At 36.0% G+C, this 16,420-nt stretch overlaps 1 protein-coding gene across 4 annotated transcripts in view; it reads left to right on the plus strand.

Annotated features, from left to right (window-relative positions):
• The window catches only part of ATF7IP (activating transcription factor 7 interacting protein), a 150,300-nt gene that overhangs the window by 107,956 nt on the left and 25,924 nt on the right, over nt 1-16,420 (plus strand). For all 4 annotated transcript variants that reach the window (XM_032159690.2, XM_032159689.2, XM_032159688.2 and 1 more), the window contains exons 10-11: nt 4,811-4,875; nt 16,015-16,093. In XM_032159690.2, the coding sequence (XP_032015581.1) occupies nt 4,811-4,875; nt 16,015-16,093 (144 nt within the window). The remainder of the gene's footprint in view (nt 1-4,810; nt 4,876-16,014; nt 16,094-16,420) is intronic.

Consider the following 16,420-nt stretch of genomic DNA (forward strand, 5'->3'; position numbering starts at 1 on the left):
TCTGAAAGTTTTGTCTCAGAGGAGTACCCGGTTGAATGAGGTGTCAGTCTGACCCTACTGGGGGGGTGCCTCCCAGTTAGGCTGCTCAGGGGTGAGGGACCCACTTTAGGAGGCAGTCTGTCTGTTCTCAGATCTCCAGCTGCGTGCTGGGAGAACCACTACTCTCTTCAAAGCTGTCAGTCAGACAGGGACATTTAAGTCTGTGGAGGTTCTTGCTGAGTTTTTGTTTGTCTGTGCCCTGCCCCCAGAGGTGGAGCCTACAGAGGCAGGCAGGCCTCCTTGAGCTGTGGTGGGCTCCACCCAGTTCGAGCTTCCTGGCTGCTTTGTTTACCTAAGCAAGCCTGGGCAATGGCGGGCGCCCCTCCCCCAGCCTCGCTGCCGCCTTGCAGCTTGATCTCAGACTGCTGTGCTAGCAATCAGCGAGACTCCGTGGGCATAGGACCCTCCGAGCCAGGTGTGGGACACAATCTCCTAGTGTGCCGTTTTCCAGGCCCGTTGGAGAAGCGCAGTATTAGGATGGGACTGACCCGATATTCCAGGTGCCGTCTGTTTCCCCTTTCTTTGACTAGGAAAGGGAACTCCCTGACCCCTTGCGCTTCCCGAGTGAGGCAATGCCTCGCCCTGCTTCGGCTCACGCGCAGTGCGCTTCACCTTCTGTCCTGCACCCACTGTTAGGTACTCCCTAGTGAGATGAAACCGGTACCTCAAGCAGAAATGCAGAAATCACCCGTCTTCTGTGTCGCTGGGGCTGGGAGCTGGAGACCGGAGCTGTTCCTATTCGGCCATCTTGGCTCCACCCTCGAGATATATTCTTAAATAGAGAACTTTTCCTGAAAAACCATGGCTTGAAAAAAAATAATTTAAGAGTATTTTGTTTAATGTCATGCTCGTACTCCAGACACTTCTAAAAGTGTCAGAATTATAATTTCATTATTCTGTTCTCTTATGATTTTTATAGAAAGGATATATTCCCCAAATTATCTGGTTGATGTACACTATTAGTAATTCATGTCAGTCTGTTTCATTTGACTATTCTTAATTTTTTTATATAAAAGTAAGTTTTCACAATCATTAATTGTTATAGCATTCTGAGATAATGTACAATTATTTCTAAACATAAAATTGTATATTTTAACATGTACATTTATTTAACACATTTATATATTTTAATATGTAATTATATCGAGATCTTCATTTCAAGTTCCATTTAGAATGCTTACCTACATTTGATAATGAATAAATGTGAATGACAAGCTTTGTATTTTTTCATAATGCTAACTAAAATGAGATCTTATGAATTTGCTTATTCTTCATTTCTGACTTTATTAATAAATTATTACTTATAATATGTTCTTTGATCAGGTATAATTTCAGCAGTGCCATAAATGACGTTAAAGTAGCCATTTGGCTTTTTAGGATTCCCAAAACCTAAACTGAAGCCAAACTTCAGTACATCTCTACTACATTTAGTAGTTTGTGTTAAATTAATTAGGTTATATAATTAAAATTTTCTAAGCTCTATACTTATGTGGGTATTATGTTTACTTAATAAGAATATATGCTATATGTTCATGCATTTGTATGTATTTTATTATAGCTGAGTATATCCTTATGGATTTTAAATCAGTATTTTCTGTTTATAGTGAGGTAAATGTCCTCCTAAGGGCTTGGAAATTTAAAGCTCAAATTATAGCTAATTTCATTCATTCACAAAGTAATGAATGTCTATATTATCTTAGGTTCTTTAGGTACACAGAAGTGTATAAAATAGTCACTATGATCTCATCAAGCTTACAATCAAATAGGGAATGTGGTCATTAAATAAGTAATTAATTATAAATGTGATGAGTGTTAGAATTTGCAGGTTTTTGTGAGAGGACAAAAGAGAACATGGGAAATCTAGAAAAGTATGAAGTAATGAACAGAAGAATGGGGGAAATAGGGTTAAAGGGTTTTTGTAGGGGGTAATGTGACATCCATGAACCCTGGTTACAGTATGGAGAATGGTTTGGAAGGGGTAAGAATAGTGTTTGGAAGACCAATTAAGAGGCTGGAGGCTCTTGTAGTGTACGAGATGAGAGATGGTGGTATGAAAAAGATTTAAAAGTTATTTAAGAGGTAGCATTGGCAGTACTTGGTAATTTATTAATAAAAGTTCAGATGCGTGGAAGAGATGGAGAACTCAAAGATGACTCAGCTTTCTAAGATATTGTTAAATGCTGTTCCATTTACTAAACTAGACATTAAAGAAAGAGCAGATTTGGGGGAAAGTTATATACAATGTACACTCTCAGATTTAATTAAACATCTTGTTCTAAGACTATATAAAACTAGAGTTGGCTAGGCATGGTGGCTTATGCCTGTAATACCAGCACTTTGGGAGGCTGAGGCAGGAGGATGGCTTGAGCTCAGGAGCTCGAGACCAGCCTTGCAATATAGTGAGACCCCCATCTGTACAAAAAATAAAAAATTAGCTTGGCGTGGTGATACATGCCTACAGTCCCAGCTATCCAGGAGGCCGAAGCAGGGGAATTGCTTGAACCCAGGAGGTCAAGGCTGCAGTGAGCCATGGTTGTGCCACTGCACTCCAGCCTGGGCAACAGAGGAAGTCCCTGTCTCAGAAACAAAAACAAAAAAACGAGAGTTTAAACACAGCAATTATTTCTTCAACCATTTCTTCAAGGACAGAATTAAATGAACAAAGTATTTGCCTTTTTTATGTTCGTACGATTATCCGGAGCTACTAAGAGATATTGCCAGTTTAACTCCTGTAAAGTGCTTTTTAATTTTATTTACTTTTATTTGTATTTTTATGGAGATGTATTCCATATGATAGAAGGATTTTAAGCTGTAATTTCTTATTTTACATCCTGACCAGTTTTGTTGCTTGATAGATGGATTTATAATATTTATATCCAGAAGTCATCCAAGGTAGACTTATAGAAGAAAGCAAAAGCAATGCAATGGAACTATAAGACGTTACATTAAGAATCAAGGGAAAAAATCTGTAATAACGGTCAAGGAAAGTTGAGAATCTAGAATAAGGAATATTATTACAGTTTTGTGAATAATTAACTTATAGCTCTGAGGCAATTAGGTCTAAGAGAGAATCATGCTGGGTAACAAAGAAATGTGTGTATAACATTTTATTAAGCAGTCTAAATCTTTCTTGCATCTTTAGGAATTTTCTTATATGAAAATGTTATGACAAAAAATAAAAATGAGGCCAGGTATGTTGGCTCATGCCTATAATCCCAGGACTTTGGGAGGCTGAGGCAGGTGGATCACTTGAGGCCAGAAGATCGAGACCAGCCTGGCCAGCATGGTGAAAGCAGGTCTCTACTAAGTAAACAAAAATTAGCCAGGCACGGTGGCACACACTGGTAGTCCCAGCTACTCAGGAGGCTGAGACGTGAGAATCGCTTGAACCTGGGAGATGGAGGTTGCAGTGAGCCAAGATCGTGCCACTGCCCTCTAGCCTGGGTGACAGCAAGACTGTGTCTCAAAAAGAAAAAAAATAATAAAATAAAGAATTAAAAAATAAAAATACAAAAGTGAAACTTCCTCATCTACTTTTTATGTAAAGTTATCTTTTATTTTGATTTGAAGATGGAAGTGTTTCAAATCCAAATGAATGTATTTTAACAGCATATATAAAAACCTTTGGTAGTAAATCACTGATATTTTGGTAATGTCACCTAGTGTATGTTAATACTCCACTATGTAACATCAGTAGCCTAAAATTAGTTTTGTTAGTCTTTCAGGAACTTCGTAGTCCAAAACAGATGCTCATTTGTAATAAATGACGTAATTTGAATATATTTTTAAATAAATAGATAATATATTAATATTCTTCTTACAAAAAGAATGTAATTCAGACAAGGTAGGAGAAATCAAAGGGCATTCTTTTTACTTCTGTACCCTGGAATACTTCTCTTTTAACAGCTGAATATTAACCCAACTTGATTTTTTAGACATACAGACTTATATATCTACATATGGGAATACATAGGTAGTTTAACTTCCTGTATTTTTTTAAACATAAATTGTTAACTCTGTATGCATTCTGAAGATTTGCAAATGAAAGGAATGCCATAGTTTGACCAAGAGAGTTTTGTCTCCAGAAAGAAAGGATGGGCTCTTTCAACATTTAAAAACTCCATGTTACCAAACAGGAAACCCTAAATAATCTCAATAGGTGCAAAAAACCTTTGATAAAATTTAATACATTCTCTCTTTTCCTCCCATTAGAAATTGGGACAAAATATACTTTATTTTCTGTGCTGTTCTGGAAGTAACATTGTTTTTTAACTGCAAACTCATTACAAGTTAGTTGAAAAATGAACAAAGAAAAAAAATCACCGATGATTGAACTACTGAGAAATATGCATGTGTATTTTCTTGGATTTACTGCAACCGTTTCTGCTGAATTTATTGGAAACATTTTTGACATACTAGATTGTTTTCTCCAAAGGGACATAGTGTGGAGGAATTATATTTTGTTTAACTATTTCCTCATGTTAGAACATTTAAGTTATGTGTATCTTAAATTATTTCCATGAGATACTGCTTAGAGTTAAAATTGCTGGGCCAGTGGAAAGTTTTTTTTAATCTGTATTGTGATCTGTGTAGTAATCTGTATAGTATCTGAAAGATACTATAGCAGTGATCTGTGAGTTTTTTATTTACGTATGTGACATGTTGACAGAAAAATAGTTGGAGAAAACTACATGAATTGTTTCATATAAAGCAACCTAACTTTTTACATTTTGTAGATGTTTTTAAAAATGTTTTTTTTTTTACTTTTCAGAAAACCAGACAAACAAAACAATAGATGCTTCTGTCAGTAAGAAAGCAGCCGATAGCACATCACAGGTAAGATTTTTCCTTCAAAGTAAAATCCTAATTATGGTCCACAGGAAAATGAATTTTCATCATTCTTTGATTGAATGAAAATTGTTCTATGTGTGTTTTTTATAACTATCCAAACATTGTCTCACAACTTCTCTGTAATGTTTGACAAGAATTGAGGTTTTTTTGTTTTGTCTTGTTTTGTTTTTGCATAGCGGTTCTCTTAGAGGTAATAATTAGTTTATTCTATTAACTGACTGATTTGATTAATACAATTGACAGTCCAGTCATTTGCCTTTACATACTGTAAAAATTGTCTGCAAAAAGAAAACACATGTAATTTCTTCCAGGTGCGTCTTTTTTAAGAGTGTCTCATTGGTTTACCCTCACTTGTACCACTCTCTACCCCTACCACCTTTTTAATTTCCTCAAAGGTAATCAGAAATACCTTTTGAGGAAGAATTTTTTGTTCTGTCTGCTTGTTTACTAGCACTTTGCCAGTCTTTGTACTTTTTCATATTAAATCTTAACCACCCGGTAATAGAGTAACTACTTCTTTCCTGTATTAACAGTGTTCCTCCTTGTTCTTTATGGCTTTAGGTGTAGTGAATTTATAGTGACTAGATTGTTGATAGTTTTATTTTATTTTCTTCACTTCCTTTGAATCATTTCAAGGAGCTCATATATTCCTAGCAGAACAAAAATCTCGAGCATGTCAGTCATGAAAAAATAACAAGAATTTTAAAACAAGGGCATCATTTGATCTTTAAATATGACTATTTTCTTTAGAACCGATGGATTTTGACTAACCTAGATGTACACCATAGTTTATAGATCAAATAAAAGCTATTAAAAATATCTTAACTTCTTACAAATGTTAGCAGTCTTTGTGTGCAGTATAGAGATCAAAGTTGTGATTGTTTCTGAGCACGTCTTGTGGATTATAACTATGTTTTCAATTAAAATTATAAGATTGAGATACTTTCTGGAAGACGTATAGAAAATGTTGATATATTCAGAGATACTTAAGTGACATTTATAGGAAGTCTAGTTAAACTTTAAACAAAGGATTTATGAACATCTCTACTTTCCTCAGTGAGGTTTTTTTTTTTTTTAAACAAGTTAAGTAATATTTTCAAGGAAAGGAAAATGGACATTATGATGGCTGTCTTTTGTCCTTTTGTAAATGGTGGTTCTTCTAGAGCTGTGCTATCTAATATGATAGCCACTAGTCACATGCAGCTATTTAAATTAAATTAAAAATTTAGTTCCTCAGTCAAAATAACCCCATTTCAAGGTTCAGTAGCTACAAATGGCTAGTGGCTAGCATATTGGACCACACAGATACAGACTATTTTCATCATTGCAAAAAGTTGTATTGAACTCTATTGTATAGAATATTTTGCTGAAATATAGTATATGTAGCCGGGCACGGTGTCTCACACCTGTAATCCTAGCACTTTGGGAGGCCGAGGCGGGCAGATCACCTGAGGTCAGGAGTTCGAGACCAGCCTGGCCAACATGGGGAAACCCCGTATCTACTAAAAAGACAAAAATTTGCCTTGGTGTGGTGTCGGGTGCCTGTAATCCCAGCTACTTGGGAGGCTGAGGCAGGAGAATTGCTTGAACCCAGGCGGGCGGAGGTTTCAGTGAGCTGAGATCATACCACTTCACTCCAGCCTGGGTGAAAGAGCGAAACTCCATCCCATCTCAAAAAAAAAAAAAAAAAAAAGAAAAGAAATATAATATATGTAACATCATAAATACATAAGTGAAATTAAAATGGATATAATATAAGACACTTGAGGTGGGGTGTAGTGGCTCACGTCTATAATCCCGGCACTTTGGGAGGTGAAGACAGGAACATCACTTGAGCCCAGGAGGTCGAAGCCAGCCTGGGCAGCAAAGTGAGACTCTGTCTCTATAAAAAAGAGAAACTCAAAAAAAAGAAAAAAAAAAGACACTTGAAACAGGAGTTGACTTCATCAGAAAGCAAAGCAATAGTACAACTTAATATTAAGCTCTCAACAGATATTTTATTTGGCTTCAAGGAAGAGGAATTTAATATCTGAGTATAAAAAAATACATACAAACAGTTTGAGCAGCTAGCCTGCTAAAGCAATGCCTTATCAAAAATAACAAAGTTTCAGTTTTGAATCAGTTCAATTATGTATATGAATAATAAATATAATTACAGGAGTTTTATTGTGTAATAAGAAACCATAATGGAAGTATATATGTGCTTTCAGTTATGAAGTTATGCTTGTCAGCCAGAATTTTTTGAAACAAATATCATTTTTGTCATTGTGATGAATACCTTTATTAATGTTACACTGTTGACTAAGAAGTTATCTTTTTACCCTAATGTGCACCTTTCTTTTTTTTTTTTTTTTGAGACGGAGTCTCGCTCTGTCGCCCAGGCTGGAGTGCAGTGGCGCAATCTCGGCTCACTGCAAGCTCCACCTCCCGGGTTGACTCCATTCTCCTGCCTCAGCCTCTCCGAGTAGCTGGGACTACAGGCGCCTGCCACCATGCCCGGCTAATTTTTTGTATTTTTAGTGGAGACGGGGTTTCACCGTAGTCTCGATCTCCTGACCTCGTGATCCGCCCGCCTCGGCCTCCCAAAGTGCTGGGATTACAAGCGTGAGCCACCGCGCCCGGCCTAATGTGCACCTTTCTAGGAGAAAGAAACTAGTGTGAAACAGGTAGCCTGTGATTCTTTGAATTGTCACGTTGTACGTACAATTGGCTAACTTCATTTTTCTCTCCCAAGCCTACTTAGTTGTACTTCTTAACACTTTAAGGCTATTTAGATCAGAAGAAATCTGGATGTCTCAGGCCAGGTGCAGTGGCTTACGCCTGTAATCCCAGCACTTTGGGAGGCCAAGACGGGCAGATCACTTGAGGTCAGGAGTTCAAGACCAGGCTGGCCAACATGTCTCTACTAAAAATACAAAAATTAGCTGGGCGTGGTGGTGCACGCTTGTAATCCCAGCTACTTGGGAGGCTGAGGCGGGAGGATCACTTGAACCTGGGAGGAGGAGGTTGCAGTGAGCCAAGCCAAGATAATGCCACTGCATTCCAGCCTGGGTGACAGAATGAGACTGTCTCAAAAAAAAAAAAAAAAAAAGAGAAACTTGGATGTCTAGTGTCGAAATGCTTGTCAGCTGTAGTTAATTAGCAAATGATGAAATATGTAAAATATTCTCTTTCTGTAGTTGTTAAAGATTTATCTGATATCCCCAAATAAGTATTTATTAACATATTGCATATAATTTATTATTGTATATTTTATTACTATATATCATTTTATATAATGAATTATTAATGTTTTATATAGTGAAAAACAAATTTATAAAAATTATCAACATAAGTTGTAAAATAGTGTTGCTATCTGTAATTGTTGTTTTGAAGGGCTCAAGATCACCTTTAAGCTTGCTGATTTGCTAGAAGGATTTCATAAGACCCAGTAGTACGTTATACTCACCATTATGATTTGTCACAGCAAAAGGTGTAGAGCCACATTTTCTTAATCCAGTCTATCGTTGTTGGACATTTGGGTTGGTTCCAACTCTTTGCTATTGTGAATAGTGCCGCAATAAACATACGTGTGCATGTGTCTTTATAGCAGCATGATTTATAGTCCTTTGGGCATATACCCAGTAATGGGATGGCTGGGTCAAATGGTATTTCTAGTTCTAGATCCCTGAGGAATCGCCACACCGACTTCCACAATGGTTGAACTAGTTTACAGTCCCACCAACAGTGTAAAAGTGTTCCTATTTCTCCACATCCTCTCCAGCACCTGTTGTTTCCTGATTTTTTAATGATGGCCATTCTAACTGGTGTGAGATGGTATCTCACTGTGGTTTTGATTTGCATTTCTCTGATGGCCAGTGATGATGAGCATTTCTTCATGTGTTTTTTGGCTGCATAAATGTCTTCTTTTGAGAAGTGTCTGTTCATGTCCTTTGCCCACTTTTTGATGGGGTTGTTTGTTTTTTTCTTGTAAATTTGTTTGAGTTCATTGTAGATTCTGGATATTAGCCCTTTGTCAGATGAGTAGGTTGCAAAAATTTTCTCCCATTCTGTAGGTTGCCTGTTCACTCTGATGGTAGTTTCTTTTGCTGTGCAGAAGCTCTTTAGTTTAATGAGATCCCATTTGTCAATTTTGGCTTTTGTTGCCATTGCTTTTGGTGTTTTAGACATGAAGTCCTTGCCCACGCCTATGTCCTGAATGGTATTGCCTAGGTTTTCTTGTAGGATTTTAATGGTTTTAGGTCTAACATTTAAGTCTTTAATCCATCTTGAATTAATTTTTGTATAAGGTGTAAGGAAGGGATCCAGTTTCAGCTTTCTACCTATGGCTAGCCAGTTTTCCCAGCACCATTTATTAAATAGGGAATCCTTTCCCCATTTCTTGTTTTTGTCAGGTTTGTCAAAGATCAGATAGTTGTAGCTACGCGGCATCATTTCTGAGGGCTCTGTTCTGTTCCATTGATCTATGTCTCTGTTGTGGTACCAGTACCATGCTGTTTTGGTTACTGTAGCCTTGTAGTATAGTTTGAAGTCAGGTAGCGTGATGCCTCCAGCTTTGTTCTTTTGGTTTAGGATTGACCTGGATTAAGAAAATGTGGCACATATACACCATGGAATACTATGCAGCCATAAAAAATGATGAGTTCATGTCCTTTGTAGGGACATGGATGAAACTGGAAACCATCATTCTCAGTAAACTATCGCAAGGACAAAAAACCAAACACTGCATGTTCTCACTCATAGGTGGGAATTGAATAGTGAGAACTCATGGACACAGGAAGGGGAACATCACACTCCGGGGACTGTTGTGGGGTTGGGGGAGGGGGGAGGGACAGCATTAGGAGATATACCTAATGCTAAATGACGAGTTAATGGGTGCAGGAAATCAACATGGCACATGGATACATATGTAACAAACCTGCACATTGTGCACATGTACCCTAAAACCTAAAGTATAATACAAAAGAAAAAAAAAAGGAGGAACTAAAAAGATGCTACTTTTAGAAAAATAAATAAATTTAAAAGAAAAAAAAAAAAGGTGTAGAGCAAGAGCAACAGGGAAAAAAATGTGCAGAGTTGAAGTTCAGAGAGATCAGGCAAAGACTTCCAAGTTGTCTATCTGGGATCGCACAGAATTTGTTTTTTCTCTGGCTTATTAACCTTAGAGACATGTGCCAAGAGTCTTCCCAGAGGAGCCTGACTGAGTCTCAGGGTCTGAGTTTTTTTGGAGGTCTGGTCACATAGTGACATTTTTCTATATAACTGGCCATGGCATTGGAAACTCAGGATCCCAACAATGAAACCCAAGTGTACATCATCAATCTTCATTCACTGTTCAGAGTGTATATAAGAGAATTAATTGTTAACATGACCTTCCAAGGGCAACATTCCTGATAACTAACCAAGTCTCAATTATGGTTCCAAGTTCCCTTGGAGAGATGTGCAAGGAATGAACAACCAGCTCTTCTGCGTTAACTCTTCACATTTGCTGAAGTTTGCCTTTCAAGTATATTCTTGTTTCATTACAAAAAAGCTACAAAGCCAATATGTTTGCTCTCTTGAAATTTTCTTAGTGTTTGCATATTGAGACTGGTCATTTTGGAAACGACACATGATTAGCTAAGTTTTTAATAAAATTTCTAGTGTTAAAAACTATTTGATATAATTTTTTAATGATTTCAAACTGAAGGTTTCAGTTTGTAAAAACATATAAACGTATTTCTGATTAGATTTCTCAGACAATGTTTTGTCAGGAAAAAATGTAAAGATATATGTATACATGTCTGTGTTTGTTCTTTTCCACCTGGTGGCATAGAAATAATAAGGTCTACAGTCAGACAGCCTAGAGCCTGTCACTTAATAGTGGGTGCTTTGGCAAGTTATTGAACACCTTAGATTTTTCACTTATAAAGTAGAGCTAGTGCTAGTACTTACCACATAGAAATATTGGGAGGAGTAAATGTGTTAATGCATGTAAAGCATTTAGCACAGTGTCTAATAGGAGTAGTGCTAGCTATCATGGCTGTCTTATAAATGTAGTTAATAGTTATGGAAAAATTACCAATTTTATTTGTCAAAAAAGAAAGTCTATTCAGGAAACTACTTGTAATATATGATAATAAATTGTATCTGTCAGTTTATGATCAATAAAAATCATAATTTATCATTAGGTCGTTGCTTGTAGATCTTCTTGATCTATATAAGCATTTAATGATACACATACTCCTCTGAGCACTGCTTTGCCTGCATTCCATAAATTTTCATGTGTTGCATTTTTATTTCATGTAGTTCCTTGTCATTTCCTTTTGGGTCCTGGGTTGTTTAGTTAGTAATCTGTTTAATTCCATAATATTTGGGGATTTTGCAAATTTTTTATTATTGGTTTTTCATTTAATGCTATTGGATTTAGAAAATATCCTCTGTATGACTTTGTTACTTTTACACAAATTAGGTATGTGTTATAAAGCCCCATCTATGGTATATATCTTAGTGAATGTACCATTACACTTGAAAAGAGTATGCTGCTGTTGGGTGTAATGGTTTATAAATGTCAATATTGTGTGGTTAGTAGTGTAATTTGGATTATTTGTATGTTTGCTGATTATTGCCTTTTGCTGTAGTGGTTTTATCTATTTACTAAGAGTGGTATGATTGTGAATTGATTTCTTCCTTTAATTTTGTCAGTTTTGCTTCATAGGTTTTGACATTGTATTACATGGTGTTTTTTATGTATAATTTGTAATCTTACCATACTTTTATCATTATACAGTTTCCCTCTATGTCTCTCTGATATTAACTTAGTTACAGCGCATTTTTTTTTTTAACTCTTAAAGAAAAAAGTTTAATTGAGTTGCAGTTTCACAGGGCTTGGGAGGCCTCAGGAAACTTACAGTCATGGCACAAGGGGAAACAAACATGTCCTCCTTCACGTAAGGGCAGGAAGGAAAGAATGAGAGCAGGGCAAAGCGGGAAGCGCCTTATAAAACCATCCGATCTTGTGAGAACTTACTATGAGAATAGCATGGGGGAAACTACCCCCATGATTCAATTACCTCCCACCTGGTCCCTCCCACCACACATGGAAATTATCAGAACTACAATTCAAGATGAGATTTGGGTGGAGACATAGCCAAACCATATAAGGAGGTAGGACCCCTATATTCATTATCTTGCTAATTTTCTAAGTTACCTGCGTGTAGAGTTTAAGAAATGATCATTGGTAAAAGGCAATGATGCTCTTGGAGGAATGCAGATCTAATAATTGGATGTTTAAAACCAATATTCCATGTATATTGTATTAAAAGCCTTTAGAATAAAAGTATCTATCCATATTTATATTTTAAAGCCAAAGTGTGTATTAGTGCCACATATATCGTATAGCCTTATAGTGTGCTATTTTAAGGACATCTTAATTGCCCTCTAATGCCTTGAAATCTGGCCACATATCTGACTTATTACCCTGCCCCTAATTAGTAGTGTTTTATAATAAGTAAGCATCCTTATCTATTGAATAAACGCTAATAGTAAATGATGAGACAAAAGTTGCCATCAAGTTGCATTTTTATGAAAAAAATGTTATGAAAAGCATGATTTTCAATTTATAAATTAGTCACACATTTCCTTGTTACATAGAAAATAATTGTACTAATTAGCAATCATTTTATCAGCACCAAGTGAATATTCTGTCAACTGTTTGACCTTGTAGTTGCTATTGCCCACCTTGAATGTGTGTAGGGATGTAGGTATATACACATACCTATTTTCCCACCTGCACCCCACTGGTAACTTCTGTTGCCCTTTCTTTCCTGAAACCACCCTGGTCCAGATCTTTCCCATTTTTCTTCACCTTGACTTCTTAATAACATTCAACACCACTCAGTGTCCTTCCTTTTTGAAACATTGGTTTCTCTTGGTTTCCATGCATCGCATACTTTTGATTTTCCTCTGCATCTCTTCTTGGGAGATCTCATTCACTCCTGGGATTCAGTTACTACATATATTCTTATGTCTGCCATATTTAAACCTCTAGTTCAAATCTCTGTTCATCTTCAGTCATCCATATATGTATATGAATGTATGCACACACACACTATATTAATCTCTTCTCACATTGCTAAAATGAAATACCTGAGACTCAGTGACTTACAAAGACAAGAGGTTTAATTGGCTCATGGTTCTACAGCAGCATTTTTATGTTTACTGTTTACATGTTACTTTTTTCAGCTTTTTACTTTCAGTCTATGTCTTTGTATTTAAAGTGAATCCACAAGAGAAAAAAATATCATATTTCTTGATTTGTTGCTGTGTTTTCCCATCTGATAATCTCTACATTTTGGTCGGAGTTTATAGTTAATATAAGTATTGATTGGATTGTGTTTAGGTCTGCTGTTTTGCTATTTGTTTTCTGTTTGTTTCATCTGTTTTCTTTTTTTGTTGGTTTCTGTGTACCTTCTTTCCTGCTTTATTTTGTATCAGTTTTTTTAAAGCATTCTGTCTTAATTCCTCTGTTAGCTTTTTAGCGCTCTGTGTGTGTGTGTGTGTGTGTGTGTGTGTGTGTTTTAGGGGTTGTTCTAGAGTTTACAGTATGTATCTAATCTTAATTATAGAACCTTGCAATTGTGTGTGTACATTTACCTCCTTAATGAAGTTGCTTTCCTTAAATATCACGTTCATGTTTTCACATATATTGTGGTCTTGTTTGCACATATATTACATTGTTTTTAATCTTCATGTTGTAGATCTCTAACTATATTGTTTTTAATTGTTGCCTTATAGAGTTTTAAAGAAATTAAGAACAGAAAAGAGATATAGTCTTTAATATTTATCCTTATGTTTACCTTTTCTGGTTGTCTTCTTCCTATGATCCAAGTTGGTGTTTCCTTTCAAACTGAAGAATGTCCTTAAGCTCATCTTTACAGTGTAGATCTGCTAGTGATGCATTCTGTTGGTTTTTTAATATCTAAGAAATGTACTTTTGTGTCTTTTGTCTCCTTTTTTCAAGGAGAGTGTCATTGGATATAGAATTCCTAAAGGGTTTTTTTTTTTTTTAATTATCGGCACTTTGAATATATTGTTCCAGTGTCTTCTTGCTTCCATAGTTTCCGACCAATAGTCAGCAGTTACTCTTTGCTCCTGTATAACATGTAATTTGTTCTATTTACTTTCAAAATTTTTCATTATTGGTTTTCAGTATTTGGACTATGATGTGTATGTGTATAGTTACGGATTTCTTAGTGTTTCTTCTGCTTGAGGTTCATTGAACCTCTTGGATTTGTAAACTAATGTTTTCCACCAAATTTGGGAAGTTTTTGGTTATTATTCAATTTTTTCTTTAGATCTTTGTTTCTTCTCATTTACGGTTTTGCTGAACTGTTATTGCACAAGTTTCAGGTGTTTTTCGTATTTTCTTCTGTTTTTCTTTGTGTCCTGTGGACTAGAAAATTTCTATTGATCTAGCATCAATTTCATTTGAGTTTTTCCTGCCCTGTCCAATCTGCTTTTATACCTACATTAAGCTAATTTTTATTTTAGTAATTATTTTTCTGCTTTATTATTTCTATTTTTTTTTTTTCTTTCTTTTTCTCTTTTGAAATTTCCTGTTTGTGCGTTCATTATTATTTTATTTCTTTTTTTTTTTTTTTTTTTTTTTTTTTTTGAGATGGAGTCTTGCTCTGCCACCTAGGCTGGAGTGCAGTGGCGCAATCTCGGCTCACTGCAACCTCCGCCTCCCAGATTCAAGCGATTCTCCTGCCTCAGCCTCCCGAGTAGCTGAGACTATAGATGCCCGCCACAATGCCTGGCTAATTTTTGTATTTTTAGTAGAGATGGGGTTTCACTATATTGGCCAGGCTGGTCTCAAACTCCTGACCTTGTGATCCGCCTGCCTCAGCCACCCGAAGTACTGGGATTACAGATGTGAGCCACTGCTCCTGGCTTTAAACATATTTTTTAATAGCTACTTTCAAGTCTTTATCTGCTAGATGTAATATCTGGCTCTGCTCAGAGTCAGTTTGTATTGACTTATTTTTTGTCCTAAGTTAGTTTCACTTTTCAAAGCTGGACCTTAATGACAATATGTTGTAGTGAAAGATTATTTTACATTTGTTGACGATTTTGGGGATCTTTTAGTTTGGGATTTTATAGATTTTTGGTGTTTGTAAATAACCCATTTTCTGTGAAATCATTATTGTAGAAAGATTTATAAGAATTAGAATTGCATTATTGTCTTGGGATTGGGCCTGGATATTAAAGTCAAGGCATCATTTTCTTTAATTTCTCAACTTGAGTTTTGCAGATGAAAACCTTTATCATTTAGAATTGATCTCAGTATAATATATCAAAGTAAATTGTGATTATCAGTTATTAAGCAATTGCCATGTATCATATGGTGTTAAGCACCTTATATACACATTTGGATTAATCCTCACAATAGCCTCAATATTCAGATATTGGAAATTGAGATAATTACCCATCTGAATCAGGTAGCTAATAAGTTAGAACTGTAAGACACACTGACTTCAGAGTCCTGGCTCTTCAGGTTTATATTGTCTTACCTTCCTTTTTGGTCGCTGTCATGTGGTTTTAAAGGTTTTTCTTATAATCCTAATATTTCTCATGATTTTGGATGATGGGTTACTGGTCAGCTTGGATGTGCAGTTAATAGCATAGCATACCGTATAATTTCATAGTATACCATACCGTTTTTTTAAGGCGAAAAAATGTAGATTATTTTCTATAACCCAATTCTAGCTTTAATGATTGCCTTTGGTGTTGTGGTGGATTAATATTGATAATTTAGAGTAGTATTGATCAACATTTTAAATGTCACAAAATGAATAGTGTTTGTGTTTAATCTTATTTGCTGTATGCAACAGATAGCTTAATTTTTTTAAGAAAACGTCTTGAATTTCTTTTGAAAATTATATTTCATATAGTAGATGTTTAACGCATGAGTATCCTAGGGCATTTGTCTGACAAACTCAGTTTATTCAGGTACAGCCATTTAAGGGTCCAGATTGAACCAGGTTACTCCTTAGTCTCATTTTACCTCACTTATCATCTCATTTTTTAACATGTACATCTGCCAGAGTTTTCTTTGTAAAATGTAGAAGTTTTGTTTTTCAGAGTGGAAAAGCCACTGGCAGTGATTCAAGTGGTGTCATTGATCTCACAATGGATGATGAAGAGAGTGGAGCTTCACAAGGTACTTCAATAGTAATTGTACTAAGGAACGTTTTGATACCATGTTTTTTGTCTTAATACAGTACAATATTCTACAAAGACAGATGTTTACGGCATTATGCTTGGTTTATTTGTGTTCTTTTTGGAATGGAAGTTTTTTAGATTAGAATTTTAAAATTTGGCCAGGTGCAGTGTCTCACACCTGTAATCCCAGTGCTTTGGGAGGCCAAGGCAGGAGGATCGAGGCAAGAGGTCAGGAGTTTGAGACCAGCCTGGGCAACACAGTGAAACCCCGTCTCTACAAAAAATTTAAAAATTAGCTGGGTGTGATGGCATGTGTCTGTGGTCC

This window comes from Hylobates moloch, unplaced genomic scaffold, assembly GCF_009828535.3.
Source record: "Hylobates moloch isolate HMO894 unplaced genomic scaffold, HMol_V3 SCAFFOLD_8, whole genome shotgun sequence".
Taxonomy (NCBI): Eukaryota; Metazoa; Chordata; class Mammalia; order Primates; family Hylobatidae; genus Hylobates; species Hylobates moloch.